Consider the following 20642-nt stretch of genomic DNA (forward strand, 5'->3'; position numbering starts at 1 on the left):
TCAGCTTTCGGACCAGTTCCTGCGCACGATACAGGTCCCGAGTCGGCGACTCCAACTCCGGCCCCACTAGCACGCTTCGCCTAGCCGGTGTGCGTCTACCAGCGACGTGCCCACGACGTGGGTCCCAGACAGGCGACTCCAGCCCACCGGCACGCTTCGCCCAGCCGGTGTGCGTCTACCAAAGACATGCCCAACTGGCGCCGCTGCCTCCTTCGGCACCGGTGTCCCCCTCTTCGTCGGGGTCACCTACGCCACCGGCGGCGTCTTCCCCGCCGACGACACCGACACCGCCGCCGAGGCTCCCAGCTGCTCGTGTCGCGACGCCGGTGTACCACCCACCGCTTCTTTACCGACACCCGCGTCATGTTCACCCTATAGTGACGCGACACGCGGCTGGTACACTGTAGCCCCAGGCTCTTTCGGCGATGCCCGAGGACTCGCTGGACTCCCCGGTACCCTCTTCCGTCCGCGAGGCCTTGCTGGACCCTCACTGGCGCCGCGCGATGGAAGAGGAGTATGCGGCGCTCCTCGCCAACTAGACATGGGATCTGGTGCCACGTCCGCCGGGCTCCAACATTGTCACCGGCAAGTGGATCTAGACTCACAAGCATCGGGCTGACGGCACTCTTGAGCGGTACAAGGCTCGCTGGGTTCTCTGGGGCTTTACTCAGCGCCCTGGTGTCGACTACGACAAGACTTTCAGCCCAATGGTCAAGCCGGCTACCGTCCGCACGGTGCTCTCGCTAGCTCTTACACGAGGGTGGCCCGTGCATCAACTGGACGTCAAGAATGCCTTCCTGCATGGCGTTCTCACTGAGACAGTCTACTGCAGCCAGCCAACGGGGTTTGTTGACTCTTCTCGTCCCGACATGGTGTGTCGGCTCAACAAGTCTCTCTACAGCCTCAAGCAGGTCCACCGGGCGTGGAACCACCGATTTGCTACTTTCCTACTGACCCTGGGGTTTGTGGAGGCCAAGTCAGATACTTCTCTGTTCATCTATCACTATGGCGCTGAGACTGCGTACCTGCTACTCTATGTTGATGACATTGTCCTCACAGCCTCTAGTGAGTCCCTCCTTCGTCGGATCATCGCCTCTCTTCAGCAGGCGTTTGCTATGAAGGATCTGGATGCACTCCATCACTTCCTCGGGGTCACTGTTGACCCTCATCGTGTCGGGTCACTCCATCAACTTCTTGACTTAAGAGCAAGAATATATATAGGAAAATTCAGTGGTAGGTTTCTTATTAACAGGTTAAAAAAAGCGGACCCATTAATCCAACCACATATAAATAACTCTGATCCTAATCATGTCTCTCCTTCCTGTCCGCACCCAGATGGAGGCGGCAGCGGCTACAGCATCACCGCGCTCCACCTCGACCCCTTCCCATCGGTGCACTCCAAGTAGCGTCAACGATAGCTCCTCCCGCACACTCAGCGGCGACATCAATAGCGGCGGCGCGAGTCTCCTCCACCCCAGCGACGGCACAGTTCTCCAACTACTGATGGTGGACCCGTCCTCACTAGCACAGCGAGCAGCGCACCAGGCACAACGGATCCCGCACGGTGACGGCGCGGCCCACCCCACGCGGCACCACACGACGATGGTACCTCCACCGTCGAAGCTATCACCACACGCTAGCACATCGGTGGATTCAAAGATGCAATGATGGATAAGTCTCTGTTGGCTGGTGGTTGTGGGCTGCAGTAGGCAGCACATGGTCCTTGTGTAGGACAGCATCCTTGACTGCTTTTAGGACAGCAGTTAGCATCTGTAGGACAGCATCTTGACTGCTTTTAGGACAGCAGTTAGCATCTGTAGGACAACATCTTAGACTAGCATCTTAGACTAACATCTTGGCATATGTTGGCTGGTTAGCAGCCCTATAAATATGTATCCCCAACCCCTCAGGTTGCCATAGCATTGTGTGAGACATAAACCCAGAAAATTACCCCAACTCGGTGTGCTATCCTCTCAATGAGAGTAATGATCCTGCTCACACCTAGAGCAAGGATCCAGCGACTAACAAGTGGTATCGGAGCCGTAGTATCCTGTAGCCTAAGCATTTCCTGCTCAATCCCTTCTCCAGTTGAGCTCCCTGCCTCGCAGCAACTGTTCCGGCTGCCTCTGCTCTCCGCGCAGCAGCGCGCCATGGCCGCAGAAGGGCAGTCTCAGCACTCGAGCACCTCGAGCGCGCGGCGTCGGCAGGAGGCCGACCTCGCTGCAGCAGAGGAGCGCAGGCGAGCAGCGGCAGCGACCGCTGCAGCAGCAGCAAGGGCGTCGAGGCTGGCCCAAGCGGAGCTGGCAGCAGCCAGAGCGGAGGTGGAGGCAGCAGCAGCTGCAGATGCAGCGCATGCAGCGGCAGCGGAGGTGGAGGACCTGCGCAGCAGTCACAGCAGCTCTATCGCTGCTGATGACAGTGCTGACCCAGAACTAGAGCTGCTGGAGAGAGATGCAGCACACCGGCGAGCGGCACAGTGGGCAGCTGTGCACACCCACGAGCGTGGCCGCAGTCCAGACAGGCGTGGAGGCGCCGGCGGCGCTCCTGGAGGAGGCGCGCACGGCAATGGCGGTGGACGGGTCGAGGAAGAGCACGGCCTTCGCAGGCCGCGTGGCTCTCTCTCCCCGGACCGGTACCGTGGTGGAGCCGGCGGCGCTCCTGGAGGAGGCGCACATGGCAACATGCCATGGCGGTGGATGGGTCGAGGAAGAGCACGGCCTTCGCAGGCCGCGTGGCTCTCTCTCCCCGGACCGGTACCGTGGCTACCACGAGTACCAGGCTGTTGCCAGGGACGTTGGCCCTGGTGGTGGGTGGCCTACCCTCACCAAGACCAAATATGTTGAGTGGGCTGCGGTGATGAAGGTGAGACTTCAGGTGCTGCACATGTGGGAGGCAGTCCGGTACGGCGACGTCGACTACGACCAGGATCGACGGGCACTGAATGCCCTCATCGCTGCAGTCCCAACTGAGATGCAGTTCTCGCTTACCAGCAAGCGGACGCCAAGGATGCTTGGGACGCCATTGCTGCAGCACGCATCGGCAGTGATCGCGCCCGCAAGTCCACACTGCAGCAACTCCGCAAGGAGTGGGAGGACCTGGCCTTCAAGCCAGGTGAGGACATTGATGATTTTGCTCTCCGTCTCAACACTTTGCTGCAGAAAGTGGTGCAGTTTGGTGACAACACCTACAGCGAGGAGAGAACTATCGAGAAGCTCTTCCGCTGTGTCCCCGAGAAGTATAGGCAGATGGCTCGCTCAATCGAGTCTCTGCTAGACCTCTCCACGATGTCGATCGAGGAGGCGATAGGTCGCCTCAAGGTCGTCGACAGTGACGAGCCACAACCCTCCTCGGGGCCCAAGCTCCTTCTCACCCGGGACCAGTGGGCTGCCGGGCAAGGTGACAAGAAGAAGGGGGAGCCTTCTTCTGCAGCAACCAGCCGCAAGCGTGGCAAGCACGGCAAGTCACGCAAGGGCACCCAGGCCGGGGCGCAAGGGCGTGCCAACGGAGGCGCCCGCGGAGGTGTATAAGGCGCCGCCGCCGAAAAACCCAAGCCGGCACAAGATGACTGCTGCAGGAACTGTGGTCTTGCTGGCCATTAGGCTAAGGACTGCAGGCAGCCACGACGTGCCCAGGCCCAGGTCGCACAGGCGGAGGAGGAGCAGCCAGCTCTGTTCATGGCACATGCTAGCACTGAGCCACCTCCAGCAGCACCGGCTGCAGCGGCTCTTCTCCACCTCGACGAGGCCAAGGCACACGCCCTCCTCAGCAGCGGGTCCGGCGGCAGCAACAAGATCGATGGGTGGTGCCTCGACACCGGCGCCACCCACCACATGACAGACCGGCGGGAGTTCTTCTCCGAGCTCGACTCCGACGTTCGAGGCTCCGTCAAGTTCGGGGACGCCTCCGCCGTAGAGATCAAGGGCGCCGGCTCCGTAACCTTCGTCGCCAAGAACGGTGAGCATCGGCTGCTCACCGGCGTCTACTACATCCCCACGCTGAGGAACTCCATCATCAGCTTGGGACAGCTGGATGAGAATGGCTCGCGCGTGGAGATCAAGGACGGCGTGCTTCGCATTTGGGATCCACGTCAACGACTTCTCGCCAAGGTGAACAGGGGGAGCACCCGCCTCTACGTTCTTCACGTACAGGTGGCGCAACCCTTTTGTCTTGCAGCTCGGCGGGACGATGAAGCCTGGCGGTGGCACGAGCGCTTTGGGCACCTCAACTTCGAGGCCCTGAAGCAGCTCGGCAACAAGGAGATGGTGCAGGGCATGCCGTGCGTCGACAACGTGGAGCAGTTCTGCGACACCTGCGTCCTCACCAAGCAGCGACAGCTGCCCTTTCCCTGCCAAGCAAGCTTCCGCGCCAAGGAGAAGCTGGAGCTCGTGCACGGCGACCTTTGCGGCCCCGTGACACCGGCTACACCTGGAGGACGACGCTACTTCCTCCTCGTCGACGACGCGTCCCGCTACATGTGGGTTGTCCTCCTCGACACCAAGGGGGCAACCGCGGACGCCATCAAGCACCACCAAGCTGCTGCGGAGGAGTGCGGCCGCAAGCTTCGGGTGCTGCGCACGGACAACGGCGGCGAGTTCACGGCGGCTGAGTTCGCGGCGCACTGCGCCGACGAGGGGATCCAGCGCCACTTCACCGCGCCGTACACCCCGCAGGAGAACGGCGTCGTCGAGCGCCGCAACCAGACGGTGGTCGCCACCGCCCGCGCCCTCCTCAAGCAGAGAGGGATGCCGGTGATCTACTGGGGAGAGGCGGTGATGACCGCTGTCCATCTCCTCAACCGCTCGCCCACCAAGGCGCTTGACGGCATGACGCCGTACGAGGCTTGGCACGGGCGCAAGCCGGTGGTGAGCCACCTCCGCGTCTTCGGCTGTCTAGCGTTCGCCAAGGAGCTCACTCACGTCGGCAAGCTCGACGACCGGAGCACTCCAGGAGTGTTCATCGGCTACGCGGAGGGCGCCAAGGCCTACCGCATCCTCGACCCTGCGACACCGCGCGTCCGCATCTCCCGGGACGTCGTGTTCGATGAAGGGCGAGGCTGGACTTGGGACAAGGCGGTAGACGATGGCTCGACCTCGACCCTCAGGGACTTCGTCATCGACTACGTCCACCTAGAGGGAGCCGAGGGAGCTAGCAGCTCGTCCTCACCGAGCTCGCCCTCCTCGGCACCCGGCTCGCCATCAGCTTCGGCGAGCCCACCACCGCCTTCACCACCAGCAAGTCCAACACCACCGGCTACACCACGCACTCCTACACCAGCTCCCCACTCCCCTGCACCGGCGCCGGCAACTCCAAGGTCGGCACCAGCAGCTTTGGCCCGTCAGCGTTCGGTGGAGTTCGCCACTCCGCTGTCCGGTCCTCGCTGTCCGGCGACGAGGACCGTGTCGACGTCTACCACGACGACGAGCCTCTACGCTACCGCACCATGGACAACATCCTTGGCAACCAACCTGTCCCTGGGTTAGCGGTACACGACTTCGAGGCGGAGCTGCACCTGACACACGAGGACGGTGAGCCTCGCTCCTTCATTGAGGCGGAGGGAGACGCGGCATGGTGTGCCGCGATGCAGCAGGAGATGGACGCGGTCAAGCAGAACCGCACTTGGGAGCTCGCTGATGTCCCTGGTGGTCACCGCGCGATCACCCTTAAGTGGGTGTTCAAGCTGAAGAGGGATGAAGCTGGTGCCATCGTCAAGCACAAGGCTCGCTTGGTGGCACGAGGCTTCGTGCAGCAGGAGGGGGTCGACTTCAACGACGCCTTCGCCCCCGTAGCACGGATGGAGTCCGTGCGACTTCTCCTTGCGCTAGCTGCCCAGGAGGGCTGGCGTGTCCATCACATGGATGTCAAGTCGGCGTTCCTTAACGGTGACTTGAAGGAGGAGGTCTACGTGCACCAGCCACCGGGGTTTGTGATTCCCGGCAAGGAAGGCAAGGTGCTTCGTCTGCGCAAGGCCCTCTATGGCTTGCGGCAGGCACCGAGGGCGTGGAATGCCAAACTGAGGCGGCCATCTACCGGCGGGGCACCGAGGGCATGTGAAAACTAGATATATATGCGCCACACTAAATGTTTAATTGATTGATCCAAAAAGACTCGAATCACGGCGACGAAACAGTAAATATGTTATTTAAATAGATGAGATCGATCTGTTAGTTTGCATGTCGCATGATTGGATCTAATTGAATTCCAGGCAAACCCACCCGTTAAGGAAGGTAATAGACTACACCCCAACGTCTACCGGCAGCACTCCCGCTCCGTTACCTACGTCTGCACCTCGCATGGATATACTCCAGGTCAGAGTAGTTACACACGTACATATATATAATAGGTGGGTTTTTTCTACACGTACGTGTGTAACTACTCCGACCTGGAGTATATACATACATATATGTATATGTATGTATATGTACATATATACATACATATACATATATATATATATACATATAGATATAAATATATATATATAGGTGTAGAATACTATTCTACACCAAACTATTGTACTGGTATTGTTCAGTACTTGTGTTTCAGTATTTTTCAGTCATGAATGACACTTTGTCAGTATTTTTTCTGCTCAGTTTAATATTCTACACCTAGGGTGTAGAATAGCGTTACCACCGGTCCCTGAACTTGTTCGGTTGTGTCATCCCGGTCCCTAAACTCGCAAAATGATTGTTTAGGTCCCTAAACTTGTTCGCTTGTGTCATCCTGGTCCCTAACCTTGGAGATCTTGTTCAATTATGTCATCCTGATCCCTAAACTTGGTTTTGAGTCTTATCTTGGTCAAAATAGGGCAAATCTAAAAACTCTATATTGAAAAATAATTCATATCCTTTCATATGAACTCGAATGAAGGCAAACTTTATATTAAAAATTATAGCCACCAACGCGATCTACAACTCTAAGTATACTTGCATACTTGACATGCGTAGTACCAAGATGGTCTAGTATGATGATATACTCCATCTACATACACTTTGTCGGACCATATACACCGTAAATCTAGAGATATACACAAGAGAGTAACTACTCCCTAGGAGTAGGAAATAACTTCCATATCAGGAACCAATGATCTTTTGGAGGAAAATGCTTACCTGGGAATCAATAGCAAAGTACTCCAAATTCATCTAGAAGATAAACAAAAAGAACAAGATATAGTGAATAACCAACATAACAATATGACATACTCAAGTAAAACAAAAAGGGGCAAGAGAGCCATGTAACCTCACTAAGTGCAGCAATACGAGGTAGTACACTTGAATCCTTTTTTATTTGAGCAACCAATTCTTTATGCACGGGAGAACTGAAAAACACATATGCCCTGCAACACAAGTAATATGTCAATAGATAAAAACACCAAAGCAAGTATCCATAAAAAAAAAGTGGGTGGAAACATATATGTTGCGCATACTTCTTGTACAAAGGGCTTCTTCCTGACATGTCAGATAGGAACATGACAATGCTGCAATCACCATGTTATGATGGTTAATAGCATCAATCAAATCAAGAGATGGAACATATGGCTGCAAGCAGAATTCAGCACATGCCATGCTCATGGGTAATAAGTGCAAACATGCAACCGGTAATGTCAACCCTCCACTGTGAGTAACCCCTGTTAGTTAAGCCTAATTGCTATGTATCTTAATTTCTGCATTAGTAGTAGCAGTGCCTTGGCATCCAAGTTTGGAGCAGGCATCTTTACTTTTGCTATAGCATATTCTGGAGTGGGTGGCTGACCACATTGCTATATAAGTGGCAGACCCCCCTCCCTCTACTGTATCCTCTTATCACAATTTGATTCAATCCAAGCGGCCTAGGGCCAAGCTGCCCTCTGGGCATTCCCAGATCCAAATCTCTATGTGTTGGGCAACAATTGGTATCTAGAGCCTTAGGGTTTACCCAGAAAGAGAGCCATGTCCACCGAGAGTGCTCGCGTCCGGGCAGCCGCCGCCGCCGCAGCAGCAGCTGCTGTGGCATCCACGGTGGAGCAGCGGGGCGCTGGAGCCTTCGGTGCAGGGGGAGATGACCGCAGGACGCGCCTTGCTGCCGCAGAGGCAGCGGCGGCGGCCGCGGCCGTCACGGCCCAGCAGGCAGCAGCAGCGGCGCAGGCCGCAGTTGACGCCGCGGCCGCCCTACGCCGGGAGCTGGAGCAGGAGGACGCGGTCTCCGCGGGATCGCGATCGCGCACTCCCGAGCGCCGCCGCCAGTCGCCGTCTCCTGAGCGGCGCCGTGGTCGTCGCGGGCGTTCGCCGGTGCCGCAGATGGTCTACCGCGACTCCGGGGCCGGGACGCCGTGGCCGATGCTCACCAAGAGCAACTACCACGAGTGGAGCCTCCTGATGAAGGTAAAGCTCCAAGCTCGACATCTTTGGGATGCAGTTTACCTCGGTGGCGTCACGTATGAGGAGGATCGCCGGGCCTTGGAGGCTCTGTGCGCCGCTGTCCCGCTCGACATCGCGGCCTCCATCGCCAACAAGAGGACGGCGAAGCTGGCGTGGGACGCCATCGCGCTGCACAGAGTCGGCGGTGACCGGGTACGCCGCGCGACGCTGCAGCGCCTTCGCGGGGAGTGGGAAGGCCTCGCCTTTCAGCCCGGCGAACATGTCGAGGACTTCGCCGTGCGCCTCAGCAGTCTGATGGAGCAGATGAAGCTGAACGGCGACACCGACCTCACCGAAGAACGCGCCGTCGAGAAGCTCCTCCGGTGCATGCCGAAGAGGTACAGGCAGATCGTAAACTCGATCGAGACTCTGCTCGACTTCGACGCGCTCACCATCGAGGACGTCACCGGCCGGCTCAAGTCGGTCCAGGACCGAGAGCTGGCGGACGACCTCGAATCCGCCAACGCCGGCGGCAAGCTTCTGTACACCGCCGAACAGTGGCGGGCCTTCGACAAGAAGAAGAAGGAGGAAGCAGTCGGGCCGTCCAAGGACAAGCGACGGCGACCTCGCGGTGGCAAGAAGAACAAGCCGCGCGGCGATCGCGACGGAGGCGGAGCCGGTGGCGGAGGGGCGCAGGCGGACAAGGCAGGAGGTGCGGACAGCGAGCGCAAGGCGAATCGCGACGACCTCTGCCTCAACTGCCATCAAGCAGGCCACTGGGCCCGAGACTGTCCTCATCCCCGACGTAACCGAGAGCGCGGTGGCGCCGCCAACGTCGTCCAAGTGGATGAGGACGCTGCCGCCTTCCTCGCGCATGGCTTCCTGGAGCTCGACGCACGAGGGAGCTGCAGCAAGGCCCAAGCTTCAATTTTCTGCGCCAAGAACGGCTGCCTCGAGCTTGAAGAACCCCGTGCGCGCGCCTACCTCGACACCGGCAATGAAGAGAAGATGGACGGATGGTACCTGGACAGCGGTGCAACCCACCACATGACCGGCCGACGCGAGCTCTTCACCGACCTGGACACTTCTGCCAGAGGATCGGTGAGGTTCGGCGACGAGTCGAAGGTGGAGATCCATGGCGTCGGGTCCATCATCTTCGAAGCGAAGAACGGGGAGCACCGGGTGCTCCACGGCGTCTACTTCATCCCAGCGCTCAGGAATTCGATCATGAGCCTCGGCCAACTGGACGAGGGGGGGTCAAAGCTGGAGATCGAGCACGTCGTCCTGAGGATTTGGGATCGACACCGGCGGCTACTCGTCAAGGTGCGCCGCGGTGCTAACCGCCTCTATGTCCTGCATCTGAACCAGGCCAAGCCACTCTGCCTCGCCGCACGCAAGGATGATGTGGCATGGCGCTGGCACGAGCGCTACGGTCATCTCCACTTCGACGCTCTCCGGCAGCTGTCCAAGAACGACATGGTGCGCGGATTGCCGGCGATCACCCACGTCGGGCAGCTCTGCGACACGTGCGTCCTCGCTAAGCATCGTCGAGCCCCGTTCCCGGCGGAGGCTGAGTACCGCGCGCAGGAGCCGCTCAAGCTCGTCCACGGCGATCTCTGCGGCCCAATCACGCCGGCGACTCCAGGCGGCAGACGCTACTTCCTGCTGCTCGTCGACGACGCCACGCGGTACATGTGGGTGGCACTGCTGACCACCAAGGACGCCGCCGCGGACGCCATCAAACATCTCCAGGCTGTAGCTGAGAAGGGGAGCGGACGCAAGCTCCAGGTGCTGCGCACCGACAACGGTCGCGAATTCACCGCCATGGAGTTTGCGGCCTACTGCGCCGATGAAGGAATCGAGCGCCACTACACCGCCCCCTACTCGCCGCAGCAGAACGGAGTCGTGGAGCGCCGGAACCAGACGGTGGTGGCCATGGCTCGTGCGCTGCTGAAGCAGAGGTGCCTTCCGGCTCGGTATTGGGGGGAGGCAGTGGTGACTGCTGTCCATCTCCTGAACCGAGCGCCTACCAGGAGCTTGCAGGGCAAGACGCCTTACGAAGCATGGCACGGCAAGACGCCGGCGGTGGGTCACCTGCGCACGTTCGGGTGTGTGGCATACACCAAGGACCTCACCCAGCTGAAGAAGTTGGATGATCGGAGTCGCCCCGGCATCTTTATCGGGTACGCCGACGGTGCCAAGGCGTACGGCGTGCTCGACCCGGCGACGCAGCGAGTGCGCGTGTCGCGGGATGTCATCTTCGACGAGAGCCGCGGCTGGGACTGGGTGAAGGCTGGAGAGGACGCAGCTCCAGTGAACACGGAGTTCGTCATCGAGTACGCGGTGTTCAGCGGGAAGGAAGGAGCACGAGGCGAATCCTCAACAACCTCCTCTGCTTCGACCACTCCGACCACCGCAGTTGCTCCAGCCGCGCCTACACCATCTCCGACCACTCCGACCACTTCAGCATCTCCGACCACGCCATCAAGCTCACCAGCTCCGGGGGAGAACGGGAGCAGTGCTGGAGCTGCTGCGACACCATCTCCGACCACTACTCCGACCACCGATCAGCCCCAAGTCGAGCTCGCGACGCCACTGGAGGATGACGAGGATCGCTTGGACGCCTTCTACGACGACGAGCCCCTCCGGTACCGCAAGATGACCAACATCCTGGGAGATGTGTCTCCTCCAGACCTGGCGCCGCGCCTCTTCGCCCAGCTCCACCTCACGCACGCTGGTGAGCCCATCAACCACGCGGAGGCACGAGGTGATCCGGCGTGGGAGGCCGCCATGAAGCAGGAGATCGAGTCGGTGGAGAGGAACAAGACCTGGGAGCTTGTTGAATTGCCTGCTGGTCATCGCCCGATCACCCTGAAATGGGTCTTCAAGCTCAAGAAGGACGAGAAGGGCTCGGTGATCAAGCACAAGGCTCGACTGGTGGCGCGGGGCTTCGTCCAGCAGGAGGGCGTCGACTACGACGACGCGTTCGCCCCCGTGGCGCGCATGGAGTCAGTGCGCGTCCTCCTCGCGCTGGCGGCTGAGGAAGGGTGGTCGGTGCATCACATGGACGTGAAGTCCGCCTTCCTGAACGGCGACCTCAAGGAGGAGGTATACGTGCGCCAGCCACCGGGCTTCGCCGTCGCCGGAGAAGAAGGCAAGGTGTACCGCCTGCGCAAGGCCCTGTACGGCTTGCGGCAGGCACCGCGCGCCTGGAACGCGAAGCTGGACGCCACCCTGAAGGCGATGGGCTTCACCCAGAGCGCGCACGAGGCGGCTGTGTATCGGCGGGGCAGCGGGCGCTCTGTCCTGCTCGTCGGGGTGTACGTCGACGACCTCATCATCACCGGCGCTGAGGAGGAGGAGGTCAAGAGCTTCAAGGCGCAGATGAAGGAAAGGTTCGACATGAGCGACCTTGGCTTACTCTGCTTCTATCTCGGCGTCGAGGTGCGTCAGGATGCCAGGGGCATCACTCTCCGCCATACTCACTATGCCAAGCGGATCCTCGAGCTCGGCGAGATGGTTGGCTGCAATCCGGCGCACACGCCCATGGAAGAGAAGCTTCGCCTGAGCAGGGAGAGCAAGGCTGAGGAGGTGGACTCCACGCACTACCGGCGGCTTGTCGGCAGCCTCCGGTACCTCGTGCATACCCGGCCGGATTTGGCGTTTGCCGTCGGGTACGTGAGCCGGTTCATGGAGCGGCCCACGGTGGAGCATCTGCAGGCGGTGAAGCGCATCCTCCGCTACGTTGCTGGGACTCTGGAGTATGGTCTTCACTACAAGAGGGCTCCTGGAACAGCGCGCTTCATCGGCTACTGTGACAGCGACCTTGCCGGTGACATCGATACAAGCAAGAGCACCAGTGGGACTATGTTCTTCTTGGGCGATTGTCTGGTCAGCTGGCAGTCAATCAAGCAGAGAGTGGTGGCCTTGTCAAGCTGCGAGGCAGAATACATTGCTACTGCCTCTGCTGCAACTCAAGCACTATGGTTGTCCAGACTGCTCGGGGAGCTGCTGGGCAAAGAAGTTGACGTGGTGGAGTTGAAGGTGGACAGCAAGTCTGCTTTAGCTCTGGCCAAGAACCCAGTCTTCCATGACAGGAGCAAGCACATAAGAATCAAGTACCACTTCATCAGAGACTGCCTGGAAGATGGAAGTATCAAGGCCAGCCACATCCCTACTACTGATCAGCTTGCAAACATACTCACCAAGTCTCTGGGAAAGGCCAAGTTTCAGGAGATGAGGAGGAGGATTGGACTGGAGCAGATCAACCAGCATTAGGCTTAGGGGGAGAATGTTAGTTAAGCCTAATTGCTATGTATCTTAATTTCTGCATTAGTAGTAGCAGTGCCTTGGCATCCAAGTTTGGAGCAGGCATCTTTACTTTTGCTATAGCATATTCTGGAGTGGGTGGCTGACCACATTGCTATATAAGTGGCAGACCCCCCTCCCTCTACTGTATCCTCTTATCACAATTTGATTCAATCCAAGCGGCCTAGGGCCAAGCTGCCCTCTGGGCATTCCCAGATCCAAATCTCTATGTGTTGGGCAACAACCCCCATACACTCAAAGAGTACTGAACAATAAGTGCAAACATGCAAACGGTATATATATATGGCAGCGCTATTCTACACCCTAAGAGCAGCTCCAGTGTGATGGCGAACCAAGCAGCATTTGTCAGGCAACGCATGCAGCCTTTGAAATCGTTTGCAAGTGAAGCAGCACAGCTCTAGTGTTCGGTTCGTTTTTGTGCTCATAGGACCCACATCAAACAATAAACAAATTAAAGTCCAGAGCGCTCATCTGCTTTCTTTTGTGCATGGCAGTGCACGGCCGTACATGAAATTTAATATTCTAGTTTGAAGCGTCGAACCGAAAACAAACGCCGAACCGAGGAATCTTCTTGCATGGTTCGGTTACTCCAGTGTGTGCATCGAACCAAGCAGCATTTCTCTCTCCCCTCGGTTCGCTTCGCATGCACACTGGAGCTGCCCTAAGGGCACCACACTGTTGCAGTTCTGGCTGAATATTTGGAAATCTGGGAGATGGTTCAGGAAGTGGTTCTGCAACCTGAAGTGACTGATAAGCACAAGTGAAAATTTGAAGCTTCTGGAGATTTTTCTACTAAATCAGCGTATAGGGCCTTCTTCAATGGTGCTATCTTGTTCGAACCCTGCAGGCTGATCTGGGGCAGCTGGGCCCCCAGGAAGTGTAAATTCTTCCTTTGGCTAGTGGTTCATAACAGGTGCTGGACGGCAGATAGACTGGCCAGACGGGGTCTCCCACATCCTGAGAATTGCCCTCTTTGTGACCAGGAGGACGAATCTATCCAGCATCTCTTATGTTCCTGCGTTTTTTCGCTACAGTTTTGGCACCTGCTGCTCTGTCGTTTTGGACTTCCTGACATAGGTCCTCGACCAGACTCGACAAATTTCTTTGATTGGTGGCTTCAGGCCGGCAGCTCTTTCAACAAGGAAGTTAAACAGGGCTTCAACTCGCTGGTTTCTTTGCGTGCTTGGATTCTTTGGAAAGGAAGGAACAACAGGGTTTTCACTAGCATCTCGCCCAATCGGAGTCGTGCCCTTCTCCTTGCAAGTGAGGAGGTTGATCTCTGGATTTTGGCCGGTGCCAAAGGCCTCAGAAGACTTAGAAGTCTGGTTGCTGTTCGCAATGGTGGTTAGAGGCATTTTGTAGTGTTTTTTGGTCGTCTTTCTTTGTCTAGGGCTTTTTCTGGAGTGGTTGTTTTTGTAGGGTGGTTTTTGTGTTTAGTGTTCCTTTGCGTGTGTTGGTGTGAGTATGGGGTGGTGTTGAACCTGTTTTGTACTTGGCATTTATGCCTCCTCTTTTCTCTCCTATCTTAATGCAATGATACGCAGCTCTCCTGCGTATTCCAGGAAAAAAAACTGAGTAGAAAAAATACTGAGCAGTACTAAACAACGTTCAGTATCATCCAGTCGTACACCCAGGACCACGAAATACCATAGTTACGCTAGGCGCTCGCCTAGGCGCGACTAGTCGCGAATCGGAGGCTCCCCGCCTCGCCTATGGGGGTAGGCGGAACCTAGGCGGCGGCGGCGGCGCCGGTGGGGGTGGACAGCATCTGGCGGAGCTTCGGACGTGCGCAGACGGCGGCGAGCGCGGGCGCGAGGAGACAGTCACCAGCGGGGAGGAGCAGCGCGGGCGACGGCGTGCGCAGAGAGAGGGAGCAGCGGGAGAGGGCGGCGGCGGGGGGCAGAGTCGCTCGCGTCGCGAGTCGCGAGTCGCGAGTCACGGGGGCGACGCGATGCGGGAGACAGGGAGTCACGGGGGCGACGGGAGACACGGGGGAGACAGGGAGTCACGCGGTCGCGACTTGCGGGAGCTAAAGTGGGCTGTTAAATGGGCCTTATATTCTTTCTCCCTTCCATTACTACTACTTTTCTATTGTTTTTTCTTTTCTTTTAAGCGCCTAGCAAAACGCCTAGCCACGATTACTCCCGACTAGGCGCTAGGCGGAGGGTCCGCGCCTAGATTCCGCCTAGCGCCTAGCTGAACTTTGCGAAATACTGAACAATACTGAAACACGAATACTAAAGCATACTAAATTCTATTCAGTATAACAGTTTGGTGTAGAATAGCACTTGTGTGTGTGTGTGTGTGTGTGTGTGTGTATATAGAGATAGATAGATAGACACACACACACGAAATGATTGTCCTGGCTGAACCTGGATGTGAGGATAAATATTGACATATGAGCAGATCGTCCTATATTTCTTCAGCAGCTTAAGTATGGATGAACTAATTGATGCATGAAATTCAAAATTTTATTATGGCTAGCCTCATTCAACAACAGGAATTATGTTGTCCACTGGTTTCTCTCACATTGAATTGAGGGACACATTTTATGCTACGAGTCCATGTAAACTGGAGCTTTGGCCATTTTTGGAGCCTCCTGTGTTAAAGAACACTTTTTGTACAAAGGATAGAGATAGCATAACTGCAAAATGGATATATAAGATCAAAATGTCCAAATTATTGAGCCACTAACACCCAGAAAACTGTATCTGCATCTTATTTGCCAAACCGCTTAATAGTGGAATATAGATAGCTGTTTAATCATACTTATCCAGTTACAGTGTTTTATACAGGCATACAGACTATTTCCAATGTAAAATTGAAAATACTATCGCTCTATGATCCAAGATTTGTAACAAGACTATTTCAAGCATGATAACTTACTTTTCTTTAGTTGGTTGGATGAAATATATGGCATCCAGTGAAGGCAATGGCTGCCTTCGTTTATATAAGTCTTCGACCACTGCAAAACGATTTTCATAATGCGGACCTACGTCAGATTAAGCATCTAGTGGAAATCCCATATTCTCACAAAGAGCACTTTAATCTGAAGGAATGGAAATAGAACTTCAGAAAGAAAATATGAAGGAAAAAAAACAAGGCAATAGGTGATGACCAGCATGCCATATGCAGGAAGTTGAAGGACAAGATACCTAAAAAAACAGAGATGATTCAACTTGGGCTTAAGGGAGAAAGTTTCTAAACACTATTGTTGTCATTTAATAAAGATCTATGATACAAATACTAAAAGAAAACATAGGTCTCATGGGATGGGATAGATTCAAAATGGTAATTCACAGTTTCACAAATTGCAGTTATACTGCACACAAAGGCAGACTGCATTAAATGGCTACTGAATACTAATTACCAAATTATTCATTGGCGATATCAACAAGGTCCTTCTATCGGTCCACAGGGTGTCTGCCAGAAGAAATACTGTATGCAGATAATTTTGGAAATATATATAGTGCCAGAAGAGCCTTGTGGTGTAACTCAGCTAAAAGGTTACAAAATTCCTAGTACAGAAACATAGAAAAAACACACATTTATAGCAGTATAAACAATTGTTCACACCCGTAGTAGGTACACCTATGGCTGGACACCTACCCCCACCCCTTATCATGAACTTGAAGAAACATCTCAACCCCTGCAAAACTGCCTCTTCAATAATTATGGAAAGTCATGCCTGATTTTGCAAGTCCTAAATTAATGAATTTTTAGTATTTAGGGGATCTAAAATGTCAAAACAACAGGTGGGTGTGGCGATCCACTGGTTTACATCTGTTTTTTCCACTTCGTTATTTATATACTCTAGCAGGAATGGAAAAGGAAACTTTGTATATACAAGTAAAAACAAAACTCACAACAAAAAAACAAATCATGTCTGCCCACTTACATGAAACCCCTTCTTCTGTGATATCTGCCATCTTGCATGCATAAGACATAATCTTGACTGTAAACTTATCCATGATAAGGACCTAGAAGAGATCATGACAATTTGTGAATAAAATGCAAAACTTTTTCAGGATTATTTATTATAAAATGGGAGTAAAACAAATGTTACAATTATCTCATGCGTTTAAGACTATATACCAAATATGTCAATAATCAGAATGTAAGTTCTTAGACATAGTTAAACTGGTTTTGGAAAAAAAATAGTCAACCAACATTAGATTACTTCATCACAACATGTTCCATAGATCTTTTTTTTTAACACACATGTTCCATAGAATGCCTGCAATCCCTTTATTGTGTTTGTTTCCAGATGAAGCAAAATCAGGTGAACCTTGAGAATGTCAGAAAGCAAATTGACCAAGCACATTGATCAATTAAGAGTGGTAGGTTTAATGTTTCTCCAGTTATTACATCATAAAGACCATAAGACACACAAAAAGCAGCTGCACTAAACTGACAGGGTGTAATCTTGGTGTACCAATCCAATAACGCATGTAACCTGAAATTGCTTCTCATAATGTTCAATGGAAAAGGATACCTTCCATGTTGATTTCGAATTCTTCCTAGTTGATCTGAGCATTTCAAATAATAAACCTGCATTTGTCAAAGCACGATTATTTATAAACCCAACAGCAGCAGCAACAAAATCCTTTGTCTCAAGCAAGTCAATATATGCAATATATTAGTTAACACAAACATAAGTAGCTGCAAAGTTCCACCGATACATATGTAATCAGTTAAATAAAACAAACAAGATTGTATATGATATACTGAGCAAAGATGTCACAAAATTATTGGATGGATACTTAGAAAATTATTAATAATGAGCATCTGCAAAGTGGTGGGTCCATACAATTGTTAACTATGTATGAAAATCACTCCATATCAAGATTCCTCTGAGGCAATACTACATGACTTTTTCCATAAAATATGTATAACAAGACAATAGTTGTCCAGCACTCCCTCACATTCCAAAATCACATTCCAAAAGCTATTAGCCTAACAGTGTCACTATATTTTGGCTATGAGCCTGTATTGTTGGCTGATTTGTTACGAGAGAAAAACACTACAGAATGGCTAACAGCAGATTCAATCCAGTAACATTATTGATTTTCCAAGTAAATTTTGGCCATGCTACTTCTATCAGGTATCAAAATGTTTGGCTCCTAGTGCCGAGGAGAGCATAGCCCTCATTGTATTGTCACTACTCTCTTCATCAAGGTATCCGCACACTGAAGCCACAAGTGTGGCAAGCAAAACCAACGAGGCATCACTCAGTTGCAACGGCAATGCAAGGTTAAGCACCCTTCCAGGTAAAAGATCACTACGCCGTATAATTCTCTACTGCGACTAGAGGTTAGACTCCAGAGCAACAAACCGCATGTCGGTATTTCCAGCTCCGTAAGCAATTTTGCCAGATCCATTTCCAGCAGCAGCGAGCGAGCAAATCCAAATCGGGATGGGAACTGGGAAGAGGGATTACGATCTCGAGTGATCTGGCGGAAGCTACGGTAGTCCCCGCCCTGCGAGGAGGCCTCCGAGTCCAACGACATGATGGCGGAGTCTCCCGCCTCTGCTGCCGGCGACGCCGACTCAGCCTGGATCTTCGGCCAGAGAATCACTCGGCTCCTACTTGGAGCAGCGGCCGCTGCCACGGGGACCAGAGCAAGATGGCGGCGACGAGGAAGCGGGCAAGCGGCAGCGGAAGCGGGACGGGGCGCGAGATTGACGCGGCAGAGCGGTCTGGGGAAGCAAAGGGGAGGAAGAGTCGTTCTCGGTTCTCGGAGAGGTCGTCGCCTCGTCGGCCGCAAACGGCCACGGAAATTACGGTACTGCCCTGCAGCTTGGTTAGCCTCGAAAATAGCCCACGACCATAATCGGACGAAAGGGAAAAAAAAGTCTAAAATACTCTCATGTCTAAATATTTAATTAATTTTTTTAAGTATTTTAACGATCTCAAATGAAAAAACTCAAAAATAGAAAGTTATAGATCTCATCGAAATCTCCAATATTTATACAAAAAAAATTATTTGATTTTGTATAAAAATATAATTTTTTTCTAAGACATATTAATTATATCAAATCATATATTTTTTGAATGGAATTCTATAAAAATAATTTTTATACAAAACTCATAGGTATTGTCGAGAACTACAACTTTATAGTTTTGAATTTTTTTTATTTGAGGTCATTAAGATGCTCAAAAAAATTAATTACATATTCAGCCTTAAGGGTATTTTTGACTTTCCACATAAGCGGTTCGACACCGTTAAACCAAATCTGACGGAAATGGCATGAAGGGTAAAAAAATTAGAGCTGTGGCACCTATAAGAGCTCAACTTTTTTAATAGCTTTTAGGTAATTACCAACTTTTATAATAACATACATGTAAAAGCCTAAAAAAATGTACTCTATGAAATGCAGAACTGCAAGACCTCACATATCCATCTACTCCCTCATCCAGAATATAATTATAAGTTGTTTTAATTTTCTTAAAAGTCAGAGCATTTAAAATTTAATCAAATTTATATAATAAAATAATATCAAATATCATATTTTTATAATTTTCTCTATAATTTTTATCAAACTTGAGATACTTTGAACCGCTAAGAAAATTACAATGACTTTTATTTTTTGTAAATATAAAGCTATAATTATCTTTAAATAATCATGTCATCATAACAAAAGTTGATACTTATAATAATTTGAGAATATCTTATTATGTTTTATTAAATTAAAATATAACTTTGATTGATCTTTTTTCCTACGGTAGTGAGGCACATGAATATTTACTCATAAAATATCATAATTTGAAGTTTTATACTATTCACCCAAGCGGGCATCACGTCCACCCCGAATACAACACCTATTTCAATCAAATTAACATTAGTGGTCGCAATGACCATCTACAGAAATAGAGATTAACAAAGAAAGTCAAAGTGTGTTTGGCATGTCGAGGGATCTCCCTCATACTTGTTTTCTGTTTTCTTGCACAAAAATAAAGTGGAGACACACAAGACATAATAATAATAATACTCTTTATTAATCTTGAGGCATTTATTACAAATAACTAGTAGCAAACTCACGATAGTAGTAAACCTAAACCGAATTTAAAGATAGATAACTAAGATGCATTGCCTCAAGGTCTAATCTAGATAACTCAGCGGCGCTCTAACTCCTTAATCTTCTTATTGGCACTGGCAAGATCCTACCTAAGGCCTAGTATAACAGTGTTGTGGTTAGAGAGCTGTCTAGTGAGGGAATTAACTGAGGACTAAAGATCTATGATGACTCTGTCTAGCCTGCGAACGTCCTCATCAATATCTACTATAGTCTTGCGACGTTTGGGAGGTGTTTCAAAAGCATTGAGAGCGTGCTTCGGGGCTGCCTTTGGAGGGATGAAACGGACTTTGGCTGCTCTAATCCCTTCGAAGTAAGGCCTCTCCTCCGTAGTGTAGCAAATGCTGCTGATCTCGACGCTCCGGTTGGTCTTGACTCCAACGACCCTCTCATTGGGTCTAGGTGGAAGGATCCTCGTGCCGGTTGGCACCTTGATGGTGGTCTTCGTCTTGGATGATGATCCCTTGAGGAGTAGGGGTTGTGGCGGTGCGGTGAGAACTGGTTGAGCATGATAGGATTGGACGGAGCTGCGTTGGCTTAATGGCATGGCTTCTAGCTGTCGCTCTGTGTTGGCTGGGATGAGAGCACAGGTGTCGGGGTCTTCCACAGGCTCCATGTTGAGGTTGAAGGGGACGAGTTCCCAATCATCGTGGAACTTCTCGGCCATTGGAGCAGCGAGGGACTAAACAAGCTCAAATTGAAGAAGAAGAAGAAGAAGAAGAGAAGGCTTGGGTGGATTGGTGTTTGAAAACTGATGTCAGGGGTCTGTTTATATAGGGGTCAAAAAGTGCCTCTAGAGGTTGTTCTGGTTGCTCCCGTCGATGTGCGTGAGAAACTTTCCATCTGAGAGATTATTCGGATTACCATAAGTGTATTTTCCATAACAGAGAAAATCGGGACCGA

The 20642-nt window shown here is 52.4% G+C and overlaps 1 protein-coding gene across 6 annotated transcripts in view; it reads right to left on the reverse strand.

The window, feature by feature from the left end:
• LOC8081667 (probable protein transport Sec1a) overlaps positions 1-18434 on the reverse strand; it is a 59280-nt gene extending 40846 nt beyond the window's left edge. The window contains exons 1-7 of one of the 6 annotated variants that reach the window (XR_002452229.1): positions 18103-18434; positions 17119-17213; positions 16561-16642; positions 15549-15627; positions 7424-7474; positions 7237-7333; positions 7107-7139 (exon numbers count right to left, since the gene is read on the reverse strand). Coding sequence is in view for 4 of the 6 variants with exons in the window: in XM_021459107.1 (XP_021314782.1) it covers positions 7107-7139; positions 7237-7333; positions 7424-7474; positions 15549-15627; positions 16561-16642; positions 17119-17213; positions 18103-18172 (507 nt within the window). In the remaining 2 variants the exon portion in view is untranslated. The remainder of the gene's footprint in view (positions 1-7106; positions 7140-7236; positions 7334-7423; positions 7475-15548; positions 15628-16560; positions 16643-17118; positions 17214-18102) is intronic. The other 5 variants (XR_002452228.1, XM_021459107.1, XM_002453722.2 and 2 more) reach the window with 5 other exon arrangements.

The sequence above is a fragment of the Sorghum bicolor genome, chromosome 4, assembly GCF_000003195.3.
Source record: "Sorghum bicolor cultivar BTx623 chromosome 4, Sorghum_bicolor_NCBIv3, whole genome shotgun sequence".
NCBI lineage: Eukaryota > Viridiplantae > Streptophyta > Magnoliopsida > Poales > Poaceae > Sorghum > Sorghum bicolor.